We start from the raw sequence: 24,989 nt of genomic DNA on the forward strand, positions 1-24,989 counted from the left end.
GGCCAATGAAGGCAAGCATGCCATATGCCTTCTTGACTACCTTCTTCTCCACCTGTGTTGCCCTTTTCAGTGACCTGTGACCTGTACACCTAGATCTCTCTGACTGTCAATACTCTTGAGGGTTCTACCATTCACTGTATATTCCCTACCTGTATTAGACCTTCCAAAATGCATTACCTCACATTTGTCTGGATTAAACTCCACCTCCGCTCAAGTCTCCAAACGATCTAAATCCTGCTGTATCCTTGGACAGTCCTCATCGCTATCCGCAGTTCCACCAACCTTTGTGTCATCCACAAACTTACTAAGCAGAACAGTTCCATTTTCCACCAAATCATTTATAGATGCTACGAACAGCAAAGGTCCCAGCACTGATCCCTGCGGAACACCACTAGTCACAGCCCTCCAATTAGAAAAACACCCTTCCATTGCTACTCTCTGCCTTCTATGACCTAGCCAGTTCTGTATCCATCTTGCCAGCTCACCTCTGATCCCGTGTGACTTCACCTTTTGTACCAGTCTGCCATGAGGGACCTTGTCAAAGGCCTTACTGAAGTCCAGATAGACAACATCCACCTCCCTACCTGCATCAATCATCTTTGTGACCTCCTCGAAAAACTTTATCAACTCTTGGTGATGGAAATTGAAATCCTCCATCCAGCGCATATTCTGTGCCCTTGACACCCTCAGTGGTCTTCAACATGGAGGAGAACTGATTGATCAGCTGATGGTGGCCAGTCCGTGGTAATCAGCAGGAGGTTTCCTTGCCCATGTTTAACCTGAAGCCAGGAGACTTTGTGGGGTCCAGAGTCCATTTTCAGGACTCCCAGGGCAACTCCCTCCCAACTGTAGCCACTGTGTTGCCACCTCTGATGATTCATTCGAGGGTCTCCCCGAACAGGTGCCGGAATGTGGCGACTAGGGGCTTTTCACAGGAACTTCACTGAAGCCTACTCGTGACTAGCAATTTTCATTTAATTTCATTTCATTAATGCACGGAGCATTTGCAATAAAGTGGATGAACTCATCGCGCAGATAGATAGCAATGGGTCTGATATAATTGGGATTACGGAGACATGGCTGCAGGGTGAACAGGGATGGGAACTGAATGTCCCAGGGTTCTCAGTATTTAGGAAGGTCAGGCAGAAAGGAAAAGGTGGTGGCGTGGCACTGCTGGTTAAAGAGGAAATTAACACAATAGTGAGAAAGGATATTAGCTCTGACAATGTGGAATCTGTATGGGTGGAGCTGAGAAATACCAAGGGGCAAAAACCATTAGTGGGCGTCATATACAGACCCCCAAACTGCAGTGGTGAGGTTGGCAATGGCATTAAACAAGAAATTAGAGATGCTGGTAACAAGGGAATATCGGTGATCATGGGTGATTTTACTCTTCACATAGATTGGGCAAATCAAATTAGCCACAATTCCGCAGAGGAGGAATTCCTGGAGTGTATACGGGATGGTTTTCTTGACCAATATGTGGAGGAACCAACTAGAGAGCAGGCCATCTTAGACTGGGTACTGTGTAATGGGAAGGGAATCATTGCCAATCTGGCTGTACGAGACCCCTTGGGGATGAGCGACCATAACATGATAGAATGTTTTATCAAAATGGAGAGTGAAGTAGTTGATTCGGAGATTAGGGTGCTGAATCTTAATAAAGGGAACTATGGAGATATGAGGTGTGACTTGGCCTTGATAGATTGGGGAGAGTTACTCAAACGGGTGAGCACAGTGAGAAGTCTTACAACACCAGGTTAAAGTCCAACAGGTTTGTTTCAAATCACTAGCTTTCGGAGCACTGCTCCTGCCTCATTCACCTGAGAAAGGAGCAGCGCTCCGAAAGCTAGTGATTTGAAACAAACGTGGTGGACTTTAACCTGGTGTTGTAAGACTTCTTACTGTGCCCACCCCAGTCCAACGCCGGCATCTCCACATCACTTAAAGGGATGACAGTGAAGAGACAATGGTAAATATTCAAGGAATGCATGCGGGAACTACAGCAACTGTTCATTCCTGTCTGGCACAAAAGCAAAAGGGGGTAAGAGGGCCAATCCATGGCTTACAAACAAAATTAGAAATAGTATCTGATCCAAGGGTTATAAAATTCTAACAGGACTAGACAGGGTAGATGCAGGGAAGATGTTGCCAATGATGGGTGTGTCCAGAACCAGGGTTCACAGCCTGAGGATTCAGGGTAAACCATTTCGGACAGAGATAAGGAGACATTTCTTCACACAAAGAGTGGTCAGCCTGTGGAATTCATTACCACAGGAAGTAGTTGATGCTAAATCATTGAATATATTCAAGAGGCGGCTGGATATAGCACTTGGGGAGAATGGGATCAAAGGCTATGGGGAGAAAGCAGGATTAGGCTATTGAGTTGGATGATCAGCCATGATCGTGATGAATGGCGGAGCAGACTCGAAGGGCTAAAAGGCCTCCTGCTCCTATCTTCTATGTATCTATGTTGGTGGTTCCAAAATGTAATAGTCAAGTTCTCTCTTCTTACAGATAATCACTGCCTGGCACTTAGTGGCTGAATGTTACTTCTACTTATCAGACCAATTCTAATTGCCGCCCAGCTCTGCCTCCCCCATTTTCCTTTGTGATGTGTTCAAACTGCTAACACTTGCAATGGTCTCTGCTTCAGTCAGTAACTTTGGTGCATTGCACATCTCCACACGCTCTGTATAAAATGTCTTCTGTTCTTCAGATTCTCAAGTCTTTATTTCGCAACCACACTTTTACAATGCTGACCCTGCCCTATGGGAGGCTGTCGATGGGTTAGAACCCAACGAGAAAGATCATGCACTTTTCATTGACATCCATCCTGTAAGTATTGTAGTTCAATGATGTTTAGATGTCTGTGCTGGGGATTAATTTCCCATCTTTCGATTACTCTTAATTGCAGATTACAAAAGATCTGTAGTGTTAAGTAAATATTAAAAACTGTGATTTAATTTCCCTTTTGTAATCTGGTTGAACACTGACCAATCCAGAATGAGATAATTTAACAGTATTTATTTGCAGTCTGGTTTTGCTGCCTTTCCTGTGCAGTTTTTGGAGCAGTAATAGGCATTCAGCCCCTCAAACCTCTTCTTACATTTGGTAAGATCGTGCCTGATCTTCTTGTGGTCGTAACTCCACTTTACTGCACGTCCCTCATATCCCTTAATTCGCTTGTTGATCAAAAGTCTGTCTAATTTGACCGTGATTAAGTTAAAGCCACCTCACCCTAACCCCACAAAATGTGACAAAATTAAAATATTTCCTAGACCTTGTAAGCTACCTCGGGAGATTTATCCCAAATTTGGCCTCTTTATTGTCACCCTTGCCCACACTGAATAAAACACCAAAAGTGGTTGCGAAGGTGAAGCCATCGGTACTCTCATCAAACATCCAGGCTCATTATGACCCCACGAGTGAACTGGTATTCAGATGTGATGTCTCTCCATATGGAGTAGTGGCCGTCCTTTCCCATTGATCGGACAATGGCACAGAGAGACCTATAGCACAGAACCTTGGTGGATACGGAAAGACGCTATTCTCAGATCGAAAAGGAACGATTGTGGGCATCACAGAGACGTGGCTGCAAGGGGATCAGGGCTGGGATCTAAATATCCAAGGATATATGTCCTATCGAAAGGACAGGCAGATGGGCAAAGGGGACGGGGTTGCATTGTTAGTAAGGAAGGAAGTTAAATCGATAACAAGGAGCGATATAGGATCAGAAGGCAGAGAATCTCTGTGGGTAGAGTTGAGGAATCGCAAAGTAAAAAAGACCCTGCTGGGAGTTATGTCCAGGCCCCCCTAGCAGTAGTCAGGATGTGGGGCAGAAAATAAATCCGGAGATAGAAAAGGCATGTAAAAAAGGCAATATTACAATAATCATGGGGGACTTCAATATGCAGGTAAACTGGGAAAATCAGGTTGGTAGCGGATCCCAAGAAAAGGAATTTGTGGAATGTCTCAGAGATGGTTTTTTGGAGCAGCTTGTGACAGAGCCGACTAGGGAACAGGCAATTCTGGGTTTGGTGGTGTGTAATGAGGCAGACTTGATTAGGGAACTTAAGGTGAAGGAACCCTTTGGGAGCAGTGACCACAATATGATAGACTTTACCCAGCAGTTTGAGAGGGAGAAGCTGCAATCAGATGTAACGGTATTACAATTAAATAAGGGTAACTACAAAGATATGAGGGAGGAGCTGGCCAGAGTTGATTGGAGAAGGAGCCGAGCAGGGAAGACAGGGGCACAGCAATGGCAGGAGTTTTTGGGGGTTATTCGGGAGGCACAACAGAAATTCATCTCAAGGAGGAGGAAACATACTAAGGGGCGGACAAGGCATCCATGGCTGACGAGGGAAATCAAGGACAGCATAAAAGCTAAAGAAAAAGCATGCAAAATGGTGAGGATTAGTGGGAAGCCAGAGGATTGGGAAGCCTTTAAAAGCGAGCAGAGGATAACTAAAAAAGCAATAAGGGGGAGAAGATGAAGTACGTGTGCAAGCTAGCTAGTAATACAAAGGAAGATAGGAAGAGTTTTTCAATATATAAAAAGTAAGAGAGAGGCAAAAATAGACATTGGACCACTGGAAAATGTGGCTGGAGAAGTAATAATAGGAAACAAAGAAATGGCAGAGGAACTGAATAGTTACTTTGCATCAATCTTCATGGTGGAAGACACCAGTGGGATGCCAGAGCTCCAGGAGAACCAGGGGGCAGAGGTGAGTGCAGTGACCATCACTAAGGAGATGGTTCTGGGGAAACTGAAAAGTCTGACCAGATGGACTACACTCCAGGGTCCTAAAAGAGATAGCTGAGGAAATTATGGAGGCATTTAGTGATGATCTTGCAGGAATCACTGGAGGAAGGAAGGGTCCCAAAGGACTGGAAGGTGGCTAATTTTAACACCACTGTTTAAAAAGGGAGGGAGGCAGAAGATGGGAAATTATAGGCCGGTTAGCCCCACTTCGGTCATTGGTAAGATTTTAGAGTCTGTTATTAAAGATGAGATCATGGAGTACTTGGAAATACATGGTAAAATAGGACTGAGTCAGCACGGCTTTGTCAAAGGGAGGTCATGTCTGACAAATCTGTTACAGTTCTTTGAAGAGGTAACAAGGAAGTTAGACACAGGAGAACCAGTGGACGTGATTTATTTAGATTTCCAGAAGGCCTTTGACAAGGTGCTGCAAAGGAAACTGTTAAATAGGTTAAGAGCTCATGGTGTTAAGGGTAATATCCTGGCATGGATAGAGGATTGGCTGACTGGCAGAAGGCAGAGAGTGGGGATAAAGGGGCCTTTTTCAGGATGGCAGCCGGTGGCTAGTGGTGTGCCTCAGGGGTCTGTGCTGGGACCACAGCTTTTCACAATATACATTAATGATCTGGAAGAAGGAACTGAAGGCACTGTTGCTAAGTTTGCAGATGATACAAAGATCTGTAGAGGGACAGGTAGTATTGAGGAAGGAGGCGGGATACAGAACGACTTGGATAGGCTGGGAGAGCGGGCAATGAATTGGCAGATGGAATACAATGTGGAAAAGTGTGAGGTTATGCACTTTGGAAGGTGGAATTTAGGCATAGACTATTTTCTAAATGGGGAAATGCTTCAGAAATGAGAAGCACAAAGGGACTTGGGAGTCCTTTTTCACGATTCTCTGAAGGTTAATGTGCAGGTTCAGTCGGCAGTTAGGAAGGCAAATGCAATGTTAGCATTCATGTCAAGAGGGCTAGAATACAAGACCAGAGATGTACTTCTGAGGGTGTGTAAGGCTCTGGTCAGAATCCATTTGGAGTATTGTGAACAGTTTTAGGCCCCGTGTCTAAGGAAGGTCTTGGAAAGGTCCATAGGAGGTTCACAAGAATGATCCCTGGAATGAAGAGCTTGTCATATGAGGAAAGTTTGAGGACTCTTGGTCTGTACTCGTTAGAGTTTAGAAGGATGAGGGGGGATCTTATAGAACATAGATAGAACATAGAAAAATACAGCACAGAACAGGCCCTTCGGCCCACGATGTTGTGCCGAAAGTTTGTCCCAGATTAAGAACAAATTTATCTACACCCCATCATTCTACAATAATCCATGTACCTATCCAATAGCCGCTTGAAGGACCCAAATGTTTCCGACTCAACTGCTTTCACAGACACTGCATTCCATGCCCCCACTGCTCTCTGAGTAAAGAACCTACCTCTGACATCCCCCTTATATCTTCCACGATTTACCTTAAATTTATGTCCCCTTGATAGTCAACATGGTTTTGTGAAGGGTAAATTGTGTGTCACAAACCTTATTGAGTTCTTTGAGAAGGTGACCAAACAGATGGATGAGGGTAAAGCAGTTGATGTGGTGTATATGGATTTCAGTAAAGCGTTTGATAAGGTTCCCCACGGTAGGCTATTGCAGAAAATACGGAGGCTGGGGATTCAGGGTGATTTAGCAATTTGGATCAGAAATTGGCTAGTTGATAGAAGACAAAGGGTGGTGGTTGATGGGAAATGTTCTGACTGGTGTCCAGTTACTAGTGGTGTACCACAAGGATCTGTTTTGGGGCCACTGCTGTTTGCCATTTTTATAAATGACCTGGAGGAGGGCGTAGAAGGATGGGTGAATAAATTTGCAGATGACACGAAAGTCGGTGGAGTTGTGGACAGTGCAGAAGGATGTTACAAGTTACAGAGGGACATAGATAAGCTGCAGAGCTGGGCTGACAGGTGGCAAATGGAGTTTAATGCAGAAAAGTGTGAGGTGATTCATTTTGGAAGGAATAACAGGAATGCGGAATATTTGGCTAATGGTAAGATTCTTGGTAGTGTGGGCGAGCAGAGAGATCTCTGTGTCCATGTCCATAGATCCCTGAAAGTTGCCACCCAGGTTGAGAGGGTCGTTAAGAAGGCGTACGGTGTGTTCGCTTTTATTGGTAGAGGAATTGAGTTTCGGAGCCATGAAGTCATGTTGCAGTTGTACAAAACTCTGGTGCGGCCGCATTTGGAGTATTGCGTACAGTTCTGGTCGCCACATTATAGGAAGGATGTGGAAGCATTGGAAAGAGTACAGAGGAGATTTACCAGGATGTTGCCTGGTATGGAGGGAAGACCTTATGAGGAAAGGCTGAAGAACTTGAGGCTGTTTTCGTTAGAGAGAAGAAGGTTAAGAGGTGACTTAATTGAGGCATTCAAGATGATCAGAGGATTAGATAGGGTGGACAGTGAGAGCCTTTTTCCTTGGATGGTGATGTCCAGCACGAGGGGACATAGCTTTAAATTGAGGGGAGATAGATATAGGACAGATGTCAGAGGTAGGTTCTTTACTCAGAGAGTAGTAAGGGCGTGGAATGCCCTGCCTGCAACAGTAGTGGACTCACCAACACTAAACGCATTCAAATGGTCATTGGATAGGCATATGGACGATGAGGGAATAGTGCAGAGGGACTTTCGAGGGGTTTCACAGGATGGCACAACATCGAGGGCCGAAGGGCCTGTACTGCGCTGTAATGTTCTATGTTCTATGGTTTGTTTCACCCGGGGAAAAAGTCTCTGACTGTCTACTCTATTCCCCTGATCATCTTCTAAACGTCTATCTAGTCGCCCCTCATCCTTCTCGGTTCTAATGAGAAAACGCCTAGCACCCTCAACCTTTCCTCGTAAGACCTACTCTCCATTCCAGGCAACATCCTGGTAAATCTCCTTTGCACCTTTTCCAAAGCTTCCACGTCCTTCCTAAAATGAGGCGACCAGAACTGCACACAGTACTCCAAATGTGGCCTGACCAAGGTTTTGTACAGCTGCATCATCACCTCACGGCTCTTAAATTCAATCCCTCTGCTAATGAACGCTAGCACACCATAGGCCTTCTTCACAGCTCTATCCACTTGAGTGGCAACTTTCAAAGATCTATGAACATAGACCCCAAGATCTCTCTGCTCCTCCACATTGCCAAGAACCCTACCGATAACCCTGTATTCTGCATTCATATTTGTCCTTCCAAAATGGACAACCTCACACTTGTCAGGGTTAAACTCCATCTGCCACTTCTCAGCCCAGCTCTGCATCCTATCTATGTCTCTTTGCAGCCGACAACAGCCTCCTCACTGTCCACAACTCCACCAATCTTCGTATCGTCTTCAAATTTACTGACCCACCCTTCAACTCCCTCATCCAAGTCATTAATGAAAATCACAAACAGCAGAGGACCCAGAACTGATCCCTGCGGTACGCCACTGGTAACTGGGCTCCAGGCTGAATATTTGCCATCCACCACCACTCTCTGTCTTCTATCGGTTAGCCAGTTTGTTATCCAACTGGCCAAATTTCCCACTATCCCATGCCTCCTTACTTTCTGCATAAGCTTAAGATGGGGAACCTTATCAAATGCTTTACTAAAATCCATGTACACTATATCCACTGCTTTACCTTCATCCACATGCTTGGTCACCTCCTCAAAGAAGTCAACAAGACTTGTAAGGCAAGACCTACCCCTCACAAATCCGTGTTGACTATCCCTAATCAAGCAGTGTCTTTCCAGATGCTCAGAAATCCTATCCCTCAGTACCCTTTCCATTACTTTGCCTACCACTGAAGTAAGACTAACTGGCCTGTAATTCCCAGGGTTATCCCTATTCCCTTTTTTGAACAGGGGCACGACATTCGCCACTCTCCAATCCCCTGGTGACAGTGAGACTAAAAGATCATTGCCAATGGCTCTGCAATTTCATCTCTTGCTTCCCATAGAATCCTTGGATATAACCCGTCAGGTCCGGGGGACTTGTCTATCCTCAAGTTTTTCAAAATTCCCAACACATCTTCCTTCCTGACAAGTATCTCCTCGAGCTTACCAGTCTGTTTCACACTGTCCTCTCCAACAATATGGCCCATCTCATCTGTAAATACTGAAGAAAAATACTTGTTCAAGACCTCTCCTATCTCTTCAGACTCAATACACAATCTCCCGCTCCTGTCCTTAATCGGACCTACCCTCGCTCTAGTCATTCTCATATTTCTCACATATGTGTAAAAGGCCTTGGGGATTTCCTTGATCCTACCTGCCAAAGATTTTTCATTCCCTGTCTTAGCTCTCCTAATCCCTTTCTTCAGTTCCCTCCTGGTTATCTTGTATCCCTCCAGCACCCTGTCTGAACCTCGTTTCCTCAGCCTTACATAAGTCTCCTTCTTCCTCTTAACAAGACATTCAACCTCTCTTGTCAACCATGGTTCCCTCACTTGACCATCTCTTCCCTGCCTGACAGGGACATACGTATCAAGGGAACGTAGTATCCGTTCCTTGAACAAGTTCCACATTTCAATTGTGTCCTTCCCTGACAGCCTATGTTCCCAACTTATGGACTTCAGTTCTTGTCTGACAGCATTGTATTTACCCTTCCCCCAATTGTAAACCTTGCCCTGTTGCACTCACCTATCCCTCTCCATTACTAAAGTGAAAGTCACAGAATTGTGGTCACCATCTCCAAAATGCTCCCCCACTAACAAATCTATCACCTGCCCTGGTTCATTACCAAGTACCAAATCCAATATGGCCTCCCCTCTGGTCGGATAATCTACATACTGTGTTAGAAAAGCTTCCTGGACACACTGCACAAACACTACCCCATCCAAACTATTTGATCTAAAGGGGGGTTTAAACTAATTCAGCAGGGGCATGGGAACCTGGATTGTAGTTTTGGGGTGCGAGAGATTGAGAGTAGAGAGGTCAGGAGCACAGTTTTGACTTCGCAGGAGGGCGGCAGTGTTCAGGTCTGTGGTTTGAAGTGTGTCTATTTCAATGCCAGGAGTATACGAAATAAGGTAGGGGAACTGGCAGCATGGGTTGGTACCTGGGACTTCGATGTTGTGGCCATTTCAGAGACATGGATAGAGCAGGGACAGGAATGGTTGTTGCAGGTTCCGGGGTTTAGGTGCTTTAGTAAGGTCAGAGAAGGGGGCAAAAGAGGGGGAGGTGTGGCGCTGCTAGTCAAGGACAGTATTACGGTGGTAGAAAGGATGCAAGATGGGGACTCTTCTTCCGAGGTAGTATGGGCTGAGGTTAGAAACAGGAAAGGAGAGGTCACCCTGTTGGGAGTTTTCTATAGGCCACCTAATAGTTCTAGGGATGTAGAGGAAAGGATGGCGAAGATGATTCTGGAAAAGAGCGAAAGTAACAGGGTAGTTGTTATGGGAGACTTTAACTTTCCTAATATTGACTGGAAAAGATATAGTTCGAGTACATTGGATGGGTCGTTCTTTGTACAATGTGTGCAGGAGGGTTTTCTGACACAATATGTTGACAGGCCAACAAGAGGTGAGGCCACTTTGGATTTGGTTTTGGGTAATGAACCAGGCCAGGTGTTAGATCTGGAGGTAGGTGAACACTTTGGAGACAGTGACCACAATTCGGTGACCTTTACGTTAGTGATGGAAAGGGATAAGTATACCCCGCAGAGCAAGAGTTATAGCTGGGGGAAGGGCAATTATGATGCCATTAGACATGACTTAGGATGTGTTGGTTGGAGAAGTAGGCTGCAAGGGTTGGGCACACTGGATATGTGGAGCTTGTTCAAGGAACAGCTATTGCATGTTCTTGATAAGTACGTACCAGTCAGGCAGGGAGGAAGGGGTCGAGCGAGGGAACCGTGGTTTACCAAAGAAGTGGAATCTCTTGTTAAGAGGAAGAAGGAGGCCTATGTGAAGATGAGGCGTGAAGTTTCAGTTGGGGCGCTTGATAGTTACAAGGAAGCGAGGAAGGATCTAAAGAGAGAGCTGAGACTAGCAAGGAGGGGACATGAGAAGTCTTTGGCAGGTAGGATCAAGGAAAACCCAAAAGCTTTCTATAGGTATGTCAGGAATAAAAGAATGACTAGGGTAAGAGTAGGGCCAGTCAAGGACAGTGGTGGGAAGTTGTGTGTGGAGGCTGAGGAGATAAGCGAGATACTAAATGAATACTTTTCGTCAGTATTCACTCAAGAAAAAGATAATATTGTGGAGGAGAATGCTGAGACCCAGGCTATTAGAATAGATGGCATTGAGGTGCGTAGGGAAGAAGTGTTGGCAATTCTGGACAAGGTGAAAATAGATAAGTCCCCGGGGCCGGATGGGATTTATCCTAGGATTCTCTGGGAAGCCAGGGAAGAGATTGCTGAGCCTTTGGCTTTGATTTTTAGGTCATCATTGGCTACAGGAATAGTGCCAGAGGACTGGAGGATAGCAAATGTGGTCCCTTTGTTCAAGAAGGGGAGTAGAGATAACCCCGGTAACTATAGGCCGGTGAGCCTAACGTCTGTGGTGGGTAAAGTCTTGGAGAGGATTATAAAGATACGATTTATAATCATCTAGATAGGAATAATATGATTAGGGATAGTCAGCATGGTTTTGTGAAGGGTAGGTCATGCCTCACAAACCTTATCGAGTTCTTTGAGAAGGTGACTGAACAGGTAGACGAGGGTAGAGCAGTTGATGTGGTGTATATGGATTTCAGTAAAGCGTTTGATAAGGTTCCCCACGGTCGGCTATTGCAGAAAATACGGAGGCTGGGGATTGAGGGTGATTTAGAGATGTGGATCAGAAATTGGCTAGTTGAAAGAAGACAGAGAGTGGTAGTTGATGGGAAATGTTCAGAATGGAGTTCAGTTACGAGTGGCGTACCACAAGGATCTGTTCTGGGGCCGTTGCTGTTTGTCATTTTTATAAATGACCTAGAGGAGGGCGCAGAAGGATGGGTGAGTAAATTTGCAGACGACACTAAAGTCGGTGGAGTTGTAGACAGTGCGGAAGGATGTTGCAGGTTACAGAGGGACATAGATAAGCTGCAGAGCTGGGCTGAGAGGTGGCAAATGGAGTTTAATGTGGAGAAGTGTGAGGTGATTCACTTTGGAAAGAATAACAGGAATGCGGAATATTTGGCTAATGGTAAAATTCTTGGTAGTGTGGATGAGCAGAGGGATCTCGGAGTCCATGTACATAGATCCCTGAAAGTTGCCACCCAGGTTGATAGGGTTGTGAAGAAGGCCTATGGTGTGTTGGCCTTTATTGGTAGAGGGATTGAGTTCCGGAGCCATGAGGTCATGATGCAGCTGTACCAAACTCTAGTACGGCCGCATTTGGAGTATTGCGTACAGTTCTGGTCGCCTCATTATAGGAAGGACGTGGAAGCTTTGGAACGGGTGCAGAGGAGATTTACCAGGATGTTGCCTGGTATGGAGGGAAAATCTTATGAGGAAAGGCTGATGGACTTGAGGTTGTTTTCGTTAGAGAGAAGAAGGTTAAGAGGTGACTTAATAGAGGCATACAAAATGATCAGAGGGTTAGATAGGGTGGACAGCGAGAGCCTTCTCCCGCGGATGGAGGTGGCTAGCACGAGGGGACATAGCCTTAAATTGAGGGGTAATAGATATAGGACAGAGGTCAGAGGTGGGTTTTTTACGCAAAGAGTGGTGAGGCCGTGGAATGCCCTACCTGCAACAGTAGTGAACTCGCCAACATTGAGGGCATTTAAAAATTTATTGGATAAGCATATGGATGATAAGGGCATAGTGTAGGTTAGATGGCCTTTAGTTTTTTTTTTTCCATGTCGGTGCAACATCGAGGGCCGAAGGGCCTGTACTGCACTGTATCGTTCTATGTTCTATGTAAAGAGTTTCCACTCAATGTTTGGGAAGTTGAAGTCACCCATGACTACTATCCTGTGCCTTTCTGCAGTTGTTATACTATCTCTAATTAACAATGCCACCCCCCCACCTCTTTTACCATCCTCCCTAATCTTGTTGAAACATCTGTAACCAGGAACCTCCAACAACCATTTCTGCCCCTCTTCTATCCAGGTTTCCGTGATGGCCACCACATCGTAGTCCCAAGTACCGATCCATGCCTTAAGTTCACCCACCTTATTCCTGATGCTTCTTGCATTAAAGTATACACACTTCAACCCATCTCCTTGCCTGCAAGTACTCTCCTTTGTCAGTGTTACCTTCCCCACTGCATCACTACGTGCTTTGGCATCCTGAATATCGGCTTCCTTAGTTGCTGGACTACAAATCCGGTTCCCATACCCCTGCCAAATTAGTTTGAACCCTCCCGAAGAGTACTAGAAAACCTCCCCCCCCCCCCCCAGGATATTGGTGCCCCTCTGGTTCAGATGCATCCCGTCCTGCTTGTACAGGTCCCACCTTCCCCAGAATGCGCTCCAATTATCCAAATACCTGAAGCCCTCCCTCCTACACCATTCCTGCAGCCACGTGTTCAACTGCACTCTCTCCCTATTCCTAGCCTCGCTATCATGTGGCACCGGCAACAAACTAGAGATGACAACTCTGTCTGTCCTGGCTTTTAACTTCCAGCCTAACTCCCTGAACTCATTTATTACATCCACACCCCCTTTTCCTACCTACGTCTGGCTGCTCACCCTCCCCCTTCAGGACCCTGAAGACACGATCCGAGACATCATGGACCCTGGCACCTGGGAGGCAACAAACCATCCGAGAGTCTCGCCCGTACCCACAGAGCCGCCTGTCTGTACCTCTAACTATTGAGTCCCCTATAACTAGAGCTCTCCTCATCTCCCCCCTTCCCTTCTGAGCCCCAGAGCCGGACCTCGTGCCAGAGACCCGGTCACTGCAGCCTCCCCCTGCTGGGTAATCCCCCCCAACAGTATCCAAAACGGGATACTTATTGTTGAAACAGGAAGCATGTTGGGGATTCTGGGACTGGCGCTGTTGGGAATGTTGGGACCAGCTCTGTTGGGAATGTTGGGACCGGCTCTGTTGGGAATGTTGGGACCAGCTCTGTTGGGAATGTTGCGACCGGCTCTGTTGGGAATGTTGGGACCGGCTCTGTTGGGAATGTTGGGACCAGCTCTGTTGGGAATGTTGCGACCGGCTCTGTTGGGAATGTTGGGACCGGCTCTGTTGGGATTGTTGGGACCAGCTCTGTTGGGATTGTTGGGACCGGTTCTGTTGGGAATGTTGGGACCGGCTCTGTTGGGATTGTTGGGACCGGCTCTGTTGGGATTGTTGGGACCAGCTCTGTTGGGATTGTTGGGACCGGCTCTGTTGGGATTGTTGGGACCGGCTCTGTTGGGATTGTTGGGACCGGCTCTGTTGGGAATGTCGGGACCGGCTCTGTTGGGAATGTCGGGACCGGCTCTGTTGGGACCGGCTCTGTTGGGAATGTAGGGACTGGCTCTGTTGGGAATGTTGGGATTGTTGGGACCGGCTCTGTTGGGAATGTAGGGACTGGCATTGGTGGGAATGTTGGGACTGGCTCTGTTGGGAATGTTGGGATTGTTGGGACCGGCTCTGTTAGAAATGTTGGGACTGGCTCTGTTGGGAATGTTGGGACCGGCTCTGTTGGGAATGTTGGGACTGGCTCTGTTGGGAATGCTGTGTCTGGGACTGTTGGGACTGGCCCTGTTGGGAATGTTGGGACCGGCTCTGTTGGGAAAGTTGGGACCGGCTCTTTTGGGAATGTTGTGACTGGCAATGTTGGTAATGTTGAGACTGGCAATATTGGGAAGGGCTCGGTTTTGAATGTTGGGACTGAGTATGTTTGGAATGTTGGGAATGTTGAGACTGGCACTGTTGGGACAGGCTCTGTTGGGAATGTTGGGACTGGCTCTTTTGGGAATGTTGTGACTGGCTCTGTTGGGAATGTTGGGACTGGCTCTTTTGGGAATGTTGTGACTGGGACTGTTGGGAATGTTGGGACCGCTTCGGTTGGTAAAGTTGGGACCGGCTCTGTTGGGAATGTTGGGAATATTGTGACTGGCTCTTTTGGGAATGTTGTGACTGGGAATGTTGCAACCGGCTCTGTTGGGAGTGTTGTGACTGGGACTGTTTGGAATGTTGTGACTGTTTGGAATATTGGGAATGTTGAGACTGGCACTGTTGGGAATGGCTCTGTTGGGAATGTTGGGACTGGCTCTTTTGGGATTGTTGTGACTGGCTCTGTTGGGAATGTTGGGACTGGCTCTTTTGGGAATGTTGTGACTGGGACTGTTGGGAATGTTGGGACTGGCCCTGTTGGGAATATTGGGACCGGCTCTGTTGGGAAAGTTGGGAATCTCCCATTTATAGGACCCTGGGCTTTAAGTATAAAGGGTAAGAGGGCAAAAGTTAAGAGGCCATGATGAATCTTTATAAAATACTGCTTCTGTCCCAAATGGGTGCCCCTGGCCCAAATGTCAAATTCTGGGCACGACAGTTTTGTAAGTTGACAACTATAGAGAGGATGCAGAGAAGAGTTTAAAAATGGATCAAAAGATAAAGAATAAATAAAACTCCCCCATGGTGGCATTGTTTGCCGTCGATTCGGGAGAATTCGCGCCCTTTTTGTTCACGCTCCAGCCGCCGAGTACAAAGCCGCCTCTTCAGCGGTGACCGCGGTGCGCAGGCGCGCTCCGTTCTCTTCACGCTGCTGCCCCCATCCAATGGATGCCCGGGCCCAGCGCACCGTCGCCCCCCCCCCCCCGCACGCCACTGGTTGGGACTGGCTCTGTTGGGAATGTTGGGACTGGCTCCGTTGGGAATGTTGGGACTGGCTCCGTTGGGAATGTTGGGACTGACATTTGGGAATGTTGGGACCGGCTCTGTTGGGAATGTTGAGACTGGCTCTGTTGGGAACGTTGTGACTGGCACTTTTGGGAATGTTGTGACTGGGACTGTTTGGAATGTTGGGACCGGCTCTGTTGGGAATGTTGAGACTGGCTCTGTTGGGAATGTTGGGACCGGCGCTGTTGGGAATGTTGGGACCGGCGCTGTTGGGAATGTTGCGACCGGCTCTGTTGGGAATGTTGGGACCAGCTCTGTTGGGAATGTTGGGACCGGCGCTGTTGGGAATGTTGGGACCAGCTCTGTTGGGAATGTTGGGACCGGCTCTGTTGGGAATGTTGTGACTGGGACTGTTTGGAATGTTGGGAATGTTGCGACCGGCTCTGTTGGGAATGTTGGGACTGACACATGGGAATGTTGGGACTGGCTCTTTTGGGAATGTTGTGACTGGGACTGTTTGGAATGTTGTGACTGTTTGGAATATTGGGAATGTTGAGACTGGCACTGTTGGGAATGGCTCTGTTGGGAATGTTGGGACTGGCTCTGTTGGGAATGTTGGGACTGGCTCTTTTGGGAATGTTGTGACTGGGACTGTTTGGAATGTTGTGACTGTTTGGAATATTGGGAATGTTGAGACTGGCACTGTTGGGAATATTGTGACTGGCTCTTTTGGGAATGTTGTGACTGGGACTGTTTGGAATGTTGGGAATGTTGGGACCGGCTCTGTTGGGAATGTTGGGAATGGCTCTGTTGGGAATGTTGGGACTGAAACTTGGGAATGTTGGGAAGTCATTGTCGAGGAATTGCCTAATTGTCACTTTTATTTTGTTGTTTTTGATTGGAGTTGGAAGGTTTCACAAGTCTGAAAACCATTTGAACAGAAGAAAAGGAGTCACTATTTCTAAAGTTCATAGGTTTCTGCCTTTTGATTCTTGTGTGGCAAATTTATCCATTTAAAATTTGTTTTCTTTCTTTCTTTCAGTTAACTGGAATCCCTTTGAATGTCTCCATCAAATTACAGTTAAATGTGTTTGTGAAAGCCGTGCGTGGAATAATGTGAGTCGTATTAATCACTGCAACCTGTTCCTGTTTGTCTGCGGTATCACTGACACCTGGGCTACAGGTCCAACCCTCAGCAGCAAATCAGCGTCCCCATCCTGTGCCAGACAGCTCCCTAAATCTCCACCCGTTATCAATGCAGGATGGGCAAAGCCACTTAAACAAGCTGAGGAATTGCATCCAGATCATTACTGCTTGCTGTGTTACACTTGGGTGGTAGTGGGGGGCAGTATGAACGACTCGGTCATCCCGTGCCATTTCCTGAACAGTGTTTCCTGGCTGGTTTCCAGGATGGTGTTCCACATTGAAAGAGGTGCCGGCAGTTTTATATTAATTGTGTTTTTTTAAATTTCTATTTCAAGGGAAACTGGAAATATCCAGCCTGTTCTGCTGCCATTGCTTTGGTTCGATGAGGTGAGTCATAAAACCTTTACTTTAACCTTTGCTCACTCAAGGAAAAGCATTTCTCTCCTTTTTTGTAAAGAGTTGGGGGTTCTGAGTGTGGCCTCACTAACACCTTATACAATCCCTAGTCTTAAACTCCATCCCCCTAGCAATGAAGGACAAAATTCCATTCGCCTTCTTAATCACCTGTTGCACCTGTAAACCAACTCGTTGCGACTCATGCACCAGCACACCCAGGTCTCTCTGCACAGCAGCATGCTTTAATATTTTATCATTTAAATAATAATCCCTTTTGCTGTTATTCCTACCAAAATGGATAACCTCACATTTGTCAACATTGTATTCCATCTGCCAGACCCTAGCCCATTCACTTAACCTATCCAAATCCCTCTGCAGACTTCCAGTATCCTCTGCACTTTTCGCTTTACCACTCATCTTAGTGCCATCTGCAAACTTGGACACATTGCCCTTGGTCCCCCAACTCCAAATCATCTATGTAAATTGTGAACAATTGTGGGCCCAACACGGGTCCCTGAGGGACACCACTAGCTACTGATTGCCAACCAGAGAAACACCCATTAATCCCCACTCTTTGCTTTCTATTAATTAACCAATCTTCTATCCATGCTACTACTTTACCCTTAATGCCATGCATCTTTATCTTATGCAGCAACCTTTTGTGTGGCACCTTGTCAAAGGCTTTCTTGAAATCCAGATATACCACATCCATTGGCTCCCCGTTATCTACTGCACTGGTAATGTCCTCAAAAAATTCCACTAAATTAGTTAGGCATGACCTGCCCTTTATGAACCCATGCTGCGTCTGCCCAATAGGACAATTTCCATGCAGATGCCTCACTATTTCTTCCTTGATGATAGATTCCAGCATCTTCCCAACTACCGAAGTTAAGCTCACTGGCCTATAATTTCCTGCTCTCTGCCTACCTCCTTTTTTAAACATAGGTGTCACGTTTGCTAATTTCTAATCCGCCGGGACCACCCCAGAGTCTAGTGAATTTCGGTAAATTATCACTAGTGCATCGGCAATTTCCCTAGCCATCTTTTTTAGCACGCTGGGATGTATTCCATCAGGGCCAGGAGACTTGTCTACCTTTAGCCCCATTAGCTTGCCCATCACTACCTCCTTAGTGATAACAATCCTCTCCAGGAGGTAGTGATGTCCCGACCACAAACAGCAAAAGCCCCAATACTGATCCCGCACTGGACACAGACTTCCAGTCAGAAAAACACCCCTCGACCATCACCCTCTGCTTCCTGCCACACAGCCAATTCGGGATCCAATTTGCCACATTCCCTTGGATCCCACGGGCTCTTACCTTCGCTGTCAGTCTCCCCTGTGGGACTTTATCAAAAGTCTTGCTGAAGTCCTAGTGACTACGTCAAATGCATTTGCCTCATCTACACACCTGGTCACCTCTTTGAAACATTCAATCAAGTTGATCAGACATGACCTTCCCTTAACCAAACCATGCTGACTGTTCCAGATTAATCCCGGTCTCGCCAAATGCAGATTAATTCAGTCTCTCAGAATTAGAACATAGAACGATACAGCGCAGTACAGGCCCTTCGGCCCACGATGTTGCACCGACATGGAAAAAGTCTAAAGGCCATCTAACCTACACTATGCCCTTATCATCCATATGCTTATCCAATAAATTTTTAAATGCCCTCAATGTTGGCGTGTTCACTACTGTTGCAGGTAGGGCATTCCACGGCCTCACCACTCTTTGCGTAAAAAACCCACCTCTGACCTCTGTCCTATATCTATTACCCCTCAATTTAAGGCTATGTCCCCTCGTGCTAGCCACCTCCATCCGCGGGAGAAGGCTCTCGCTGTCCACCCTATCTAACCCTCTGATCATTTTGTATGCCTCTATTAAGTCACCTCTTAACCTTCTTCTCTCTAACGAAAACAACCTCAAGTCCATCAGCCTTTCCTCATAAGATTTTCCCTCCATACCAGACAACATCCTGGCAAATCTCCTCTGCACCCGTTCCAAAGCTTCCACGTCCTTCCTATAATGAGGCGACCAGAACTGTACGCAATACTCCAAATGCGGCCGTACTAGAGTTTTGTACAACTGCAACATGACCTCATGACTCCGGAACTCAATCCCTCTACCAATAAAGGCCAACACACCATAGGCCTTCTTCACAACCCTATCAACCTGGGTGGCAACTTTCAGGGATCTATGTACATGGACACCGAGATCCCTCTGCTCATCCACACTACCAAGAATTTTACCATTAGCCAAATATTCCGCATTTCTGTTATTCTTTCCAAAGTGAATCACCTCACACTTCTCCACATTAAACTCCATTTGCCACCTCTCAGCCCAGCTCTGCAGCTTATCTATGTCCCTCTGTAACCTGAAACATCCTTCTGCACTGTCTACAACTCCACCGACTTTAGTGTCGTCTGCAAATTTACTCACCCATCCTTCTGCGCCCTCCTCTAGGTCATTTATAAAAATGACAAACAGCAACGGCCCCAGAACAGATCCTTGTGGTACGACACTCGTAACTGAACTCCATTCTGAACATTTCCCATCAACTACCACTCTCTGTCTTCTTTCAACTAGCCAATTTCTGATCCACATCTCTAAATCACCCTCAATCCCCAGCCTCCGTATTTTCTGCAATAGCCGACCGTGGGGAACCTTATCAAACGCTTTACTGAAATCCATATACACCACATCAACTGCTCTACCCTCGTCTACCTGTTCAGTCACCTTCTCAAAGAACTCGATAAGGTTTGTGAGGCATGACCTACCCTTCACAAAACCATGCTGACTGTCCCTAATCATATTATTCCTATCTAGATGATTATAAATCGTATCTTTTATAATCCTCTCCAAGACTTTACCCACCACAGACGTGTTAGGCTCACCGGCCTATAGTTACCGGGGTTATCTCTACTCCCCTTCTTGAACAAAGGGACCACATTTGCTATCCTCCAGTCCTCTGGCACTATTCCTGTAGCCAATGATGGCCTAAAAATCAAAGCCAAAGGCTCAGCAATCTCTTCCCTGGCTTCCCAGAGAATCCTAGGATAAATCCCATCCGGCCCCGGGGACTTATCTATTTTCACCTTGTCCAGAATTGCCAACACTTCTTCCCTACGCACCTCAATGCCATCTATTCTAATAGCCTGGGTCTCAGCATTCTCCTCCACAATATTATCTTTTTCTTGAGTGAATACTGACGAAAAGTATTCATTTAGTATCTTGCTTATCTCCTCAGCCTCCACACACAACTTCCCACCACTGTCCTTGACTGGCCCTACTCTTACCCTAGTCATTCTTTTATTCCTGACATACCTATAGAAAGCTTTTGGGTTTTCCTTGATCCTACCTGCCAAAGACTTCTCATGTCCCCTCCTTGCTCGTCTCAGCTCTCTCTTTAGATCCTTCCTCGCTTCCTTGTAACTATCAAGCGCCCCAACTGAAACTTCACGCCTCATCTTCACATAGGCCTCCTTCTTCCTCTTAACAAGAGATTCCACTTCTTTGGTAAACCACGGTTCCCTCGCTCGACCCCTTCCTCCCTGCCTGACTGGTACGTACTTATCAAGAACATGCAATAGCTGTTCCTTGAACAAGCTCCACATATCCAGTGTGCCCAACCCTTGCAGCCTACTTCTCCAACCTACACATCCTAAGTCATGTCTAATGGCATCATAATTGCCCTTCCCCCAGCTATTGCTTCCAATAGTTTCCCCACCACTGAGGTTAGACTGACCGGCCTGTAGTTTCCTGGTTTATCCCTTCTTCCCTGTGAGGGCTGCACAGTGGTTAGCACTGCTGCCTCACAGCTCCAGTGACCCGGGTTCAATTCCAGCCTTGGGTGACCTTCTGTGCGCAGTCTACACGTTCTTCCCACGTCTGCGTGGGTTTCCTCCAGGTGCTCTAGTGTCCTCAGTCCACAGTATTAAAGCTGTGCAGGTTAGGTGGATTGGCCATGCTAAATTGCCCCTTAGTGCCCAAAAAGGTGGGGTGGGGTTACTGGGTTATGGGGATAAGGTAGAGGTGTGGGCTTAAGTCGGGTTTGCTTTCCCAGGGTCGGTGCAGACGAATAGCCTCCTTCTGCATTGTAAATTCTATGATTCTTGAATAATGGCTCCACGTTGACTATCCTCCAGTCCTCCAGCGCATCTCCTGTGGCCAGAGAGGAAGTGTAAATTATTGCCAGCACCCCTGTCACCCGTGCCTCAATCAGCAGCCTGGGATACATTTCATCTGGCCCTGGAGATTTATCTACTTTATCCCCTGCCAGACCACTCAGAACCTCCTCTCTGCCTGTGTTAATCTCTTTAAGTTTATTACAGTCATTCTCCCTGATTTCTATCCCCACACTGTCCCTCTCGGAGTGAACACTGTCCCTCTCGGAGTGAACACTGTCCCTCTCGGAGTGAACACTGTCCCTCTCGGAGTGAACACTGTCCCTCTCGGAGTGAACACTGTCCCTCTCGGAGTGAACACTGTCCCTCTCGGAGTGAACACTGTCCCTCTCGGAGTGAACACTGTCCCTCTCGGAGTGAACACTGTCCCTCTCGGAGTGAACACTGTCCCTCTCGGAGTGAACACTGTCCCTCTCGGAGTGAACACTGTCCCTCTCGGAGTGAACACTGTCCCTCTCGGAGTGAACACTGTCCCTCTCGGAGTGAACACTGTCCCTCTCGGAGTGAACACTGTCACAAAGTATTCATTTAGCACCCGACCAACATCCTCCGGTTTGACACACAAATTACTCCTGTGGTCCTTAATGGGCCTGACTATTTCCCCAGTTATCTTTTATCCTGAATGTACTTGGAAAATAACTTAGACCCACTGGGGTGGGCTCGGGGGCAATCACTGTTGCTGTGGGTTACTCGCTGGGTTTTCATCCCGTTGAATGAGTGGAAGAGATAAAAATTTTAATAAACTGTTTTGATTAATGAAAAATGAAAGTAATGAATGATTGGGACCATTTTGGAACATTTCTTCTGTAAATAAATCTAAAACACTAAAATTACACAAGATTTTGTGCTGTGTTGTAAAAATAGAGACAGCTAGTTGCACATAGACGACGGCGCTATTGCCACTGGGCTAGTGCTCTGGCGACCCAGGGGGATGCTCTGGCGACCCAGGGGGGTGCTCTGGCGACCCAGGGGGATGCTCTGGCGACCCAGGGGGATGCTCTGGCGACCCAGGGGGATGCTCTGGGGACCCAGGGTGATGCTCTGGCGACCCAGGGGGATGCTCTGGGGACCCAGGGTGATGCTCTGGCGACCCAGGGGGATGCTCTGGCAGCCCAGGGCGCTGCTCTGGCGACCCAGGGGGATGCTCTGGCGACCCAGGGGGATGCTCTGGCGACCCAGGGGGGTGCTCTGGCGACCCAGGGGGGTGCTCTGGCGACCCAGGGGGGTGCTCTGGCGACCCAGGGGGGTGCTCTGGCGACCCAGGGTGATGCTCTGGCGACCCAGGGGGGTGCTCTGGCGACCCAGGGTGATGCTCTGGCGACCCAGAGGGGTGCTCTGGCGACCCAGGGCGCTGCTCTGGCGACCCAGGGCGCTGCTCTGGCGACCCAGGGGGATGCTCTGGCGACCCAGGGGGATGCTCTGGGGACCCAGGGTGATGCTCTGGCGACCCAGGGGGATGCTCTGGCAGCCCAGGGCGCTGCTCTGGCGGCCCAGGGCGCTGCTCTGGCGACCCAGGGGGATGCTCTGGCGACCCAGGGGGATGCTCTGGGGACCCAGGGGGATGCTCTGGGGACCCAGGGTGATGCTCTGGCGACCCAGGGGGATGCTCTGGGGACCCAGGGTGATGCTCTGGCGGCCCAGGGGATGCTCTGGCGACCCAGGGTGATGCTCTGGCGACCCAGGGTGATGCTCTGGCGACCCAGGGGGATGCTCTGGCGACCCAGGGTGATGCTCTGGCGACCCAGGGGGATGCTCTGGGGACCCAGGGTGATGCTCTGGCGGCCCAGGGGGATGCTCTGGCGACCCAGGGTGATGCTCTGGCGACCCAGAGTGATGCTCTGGCGACCCAGGGGGATGCTCTGGGGACCCAGGGTGATGCTCTGGCGACCCAGGGGGATGCTCTGGCGACCCAGGGGGATGCTCTGGCGACCCAGGGGGATGCTCTGGCGACCCAGGGGGATGCTCTGGCGACCCAGGGGGATGCTCTGGCGACCCAGGGGGATGCTCTGGCGACCCAGGGGGATGCTCTGGCGGCCCAGGGGGATGCTCTGGCGACCCAGGGTGATGCTCTGGCGACCCAGGGTGATGCTCTGGCGACCCAGGGTGATGCTCTGGCGACCCAGGGCGCTGCTCTGGCGGCCCAGGGCGCTGCTCTGGCGGCCCAGGGCGCTGCTCTGGCGGCCCAGGGCGCTGCTCTGGCGGCCCAGGGCGCTGCTCTGGCGGCCCAGGGCGCTGCTTTGGCGGCCCAGGGCGCTGCTCTGGCGGCCCAGGGCGCTGCTCTGGCGGCCCAGGGCGCTGCTCTGGCGGCCCAGGGCGCTGCTCTGGCGGCCCAGGGCGCTGCTCTGGCGGCCCAGGGCGCTGCTCTGGAATTAGAAGTCTACTGGTGGCCATGAAACCAATTGTCGATTGTGTAAAAACCCATCTGGTTCACCAATGGCCTTTTGAGAAGGAAATCTGCCGTTCCTACCCAGTCTGGCCTACGTCTGACTCCAGACCCACTCTGTGATTGACCCGTAAATGTCCTCTGAAAATGGCCCAGCAAACCTCTCGGTTAAAGAGGAATTTGGGCAGTAAATCCTGATCCAGCCACAACACCCACATCCCCGGAACCAATTTTAAAAAATGATACAGCTGCTCATCTCCCCTAATTTTCGTAATGACACAAATTGAACTTGTTCATCCTGTCTGCAGAGTGGGTACATCGATGGTCCACCTTTGCACACTTTCTACAAGTACTTGGTGTTGGTGCCGATTATCTGTGAATATCTGCAGTACATCCTGATGATTCTGGGCTGCCTCTGCATATTAATTGTTGTAACTCGTGAAATTGTGATCAAGAAGCGGCAGGTAAGATGATTTAATTGTCAGTGCAAACATAGAGCGTCTTTAAATAATGCAGCGGTTTAAGTAAATGTTAATAATAATGATGTGGAGATGCTGGCATTGGACTGGGGTGAGCACAGCTTCCTCACCCGAGGAAGGAGCAGTGCTCCGAAAGCTCGTGTTTGAAACAAACCGGTTAATAATAATAATCTTGATTGTCACAAGTAGGCTTGTATTATCACTGATGTGGAGATGCCGGCGTTGGACTGGGGTGAGCACAGTAAGAAGTCTGACAACACCAGGTTAAAGTCCAACATGTTTGTTTCAAACACCAGCTTTCGGAGCACTGCTCCTTCCTCAGGTGGTGATTCCAAACAAACCGGTTGGACGTTAACCTGGTGTTGTAAGATTTCTTACTGTACGTTAACACTGCAATGAAGTTACTGTGGAAAGCCCCTAGTCGCCACATTCCGGCACCTGTTCGGGTACACAGAGGGAGAATTCAGAATGTCCAATTCACCTAACAGCTGTCAGGCAGGGAGGAAGTTGTCGAGCAAGGGAACCGTGGTTTACTAAGGAAGTTGAAGCACTTGTCAAGAGGAAGAAGAAGGCTTATGTTAGGATGAGACATGAAGGCTCAGTTAGGGCACTTGAGAGTTACAAGTTAGCCAGGAAGGACCTAAAGGGAGAGTTAAGAAGAGCGAGGAGAGGACACGAAAAGTCGTTGGCGGATAGGATCAAGGAAAACCCTAAGGCTTTCTATAGGTATATCAGGAACAAAAGAATGACTAGAGTAAGATTAGGGCCAATCAAGGATAGTAGTGGAATGTTATTTGTGGAATCAGAGGAGATAGGGGAAGCGTTAAATGGATATTTTTTGTCCGTGTTTACACTGGAGAAAGACAATGTTGTCGAGGAGAATACTCGGGTTCAGTCGACCAGGCTAGATGGAATTGAAGTTC

At 48.1% G+C, this 24,989-nt stretch overlaps 1 protein-coding gene across 2 annotated transcripts in view; it reads left to right on the plus strand.

The window, feature by feature from the left end:
- Window positions 1–24,989, plus strand: part of scarb1 (scavenger receptor class B, member 1) — a 104,832-nt gene that overhangs the window by 69,250 nt on the left and 10,593 nt on the right. For both annotated transcript variants that reach the window (XM_038798057.1, XM_038797967.1), the window contains exons 8-11: window positions 2,720–2,838; window positions 16,522–16,595; window positions 16,961–17,012; window positions 23,896–24,051. In XM_038798057.1, coding sequence (XP_038653985.1) covers window positions 2,720–2,838; window positions 16,522–16,595; window positions 16,961–17,012; window positions 23,896–24,051 — 401 coding nt within the window. The remainder of the gene's footprint in view (window positions 1–2,719; window positions 2,839–16,521; window positions 16,596–16,960; window positions 17,013–23,895; window positions 24,052–24,989) is intronic.

This window comes from Scyliorhinus canicula, chromosome 1 (genome assembly GCF_902713615.1).
Source record: "Scyliorhinus canicula chromosome 1, sScyCan1.1, whole genome shotgun sequence".
Classification (NCBI taxonomy): Eukaryota; Metazoa; Chordata; class Chondrichthyes; order Carcharhiniformes; family Scyliorhinidae; genus Scyliorhinus; species Scyliorhinus canicula.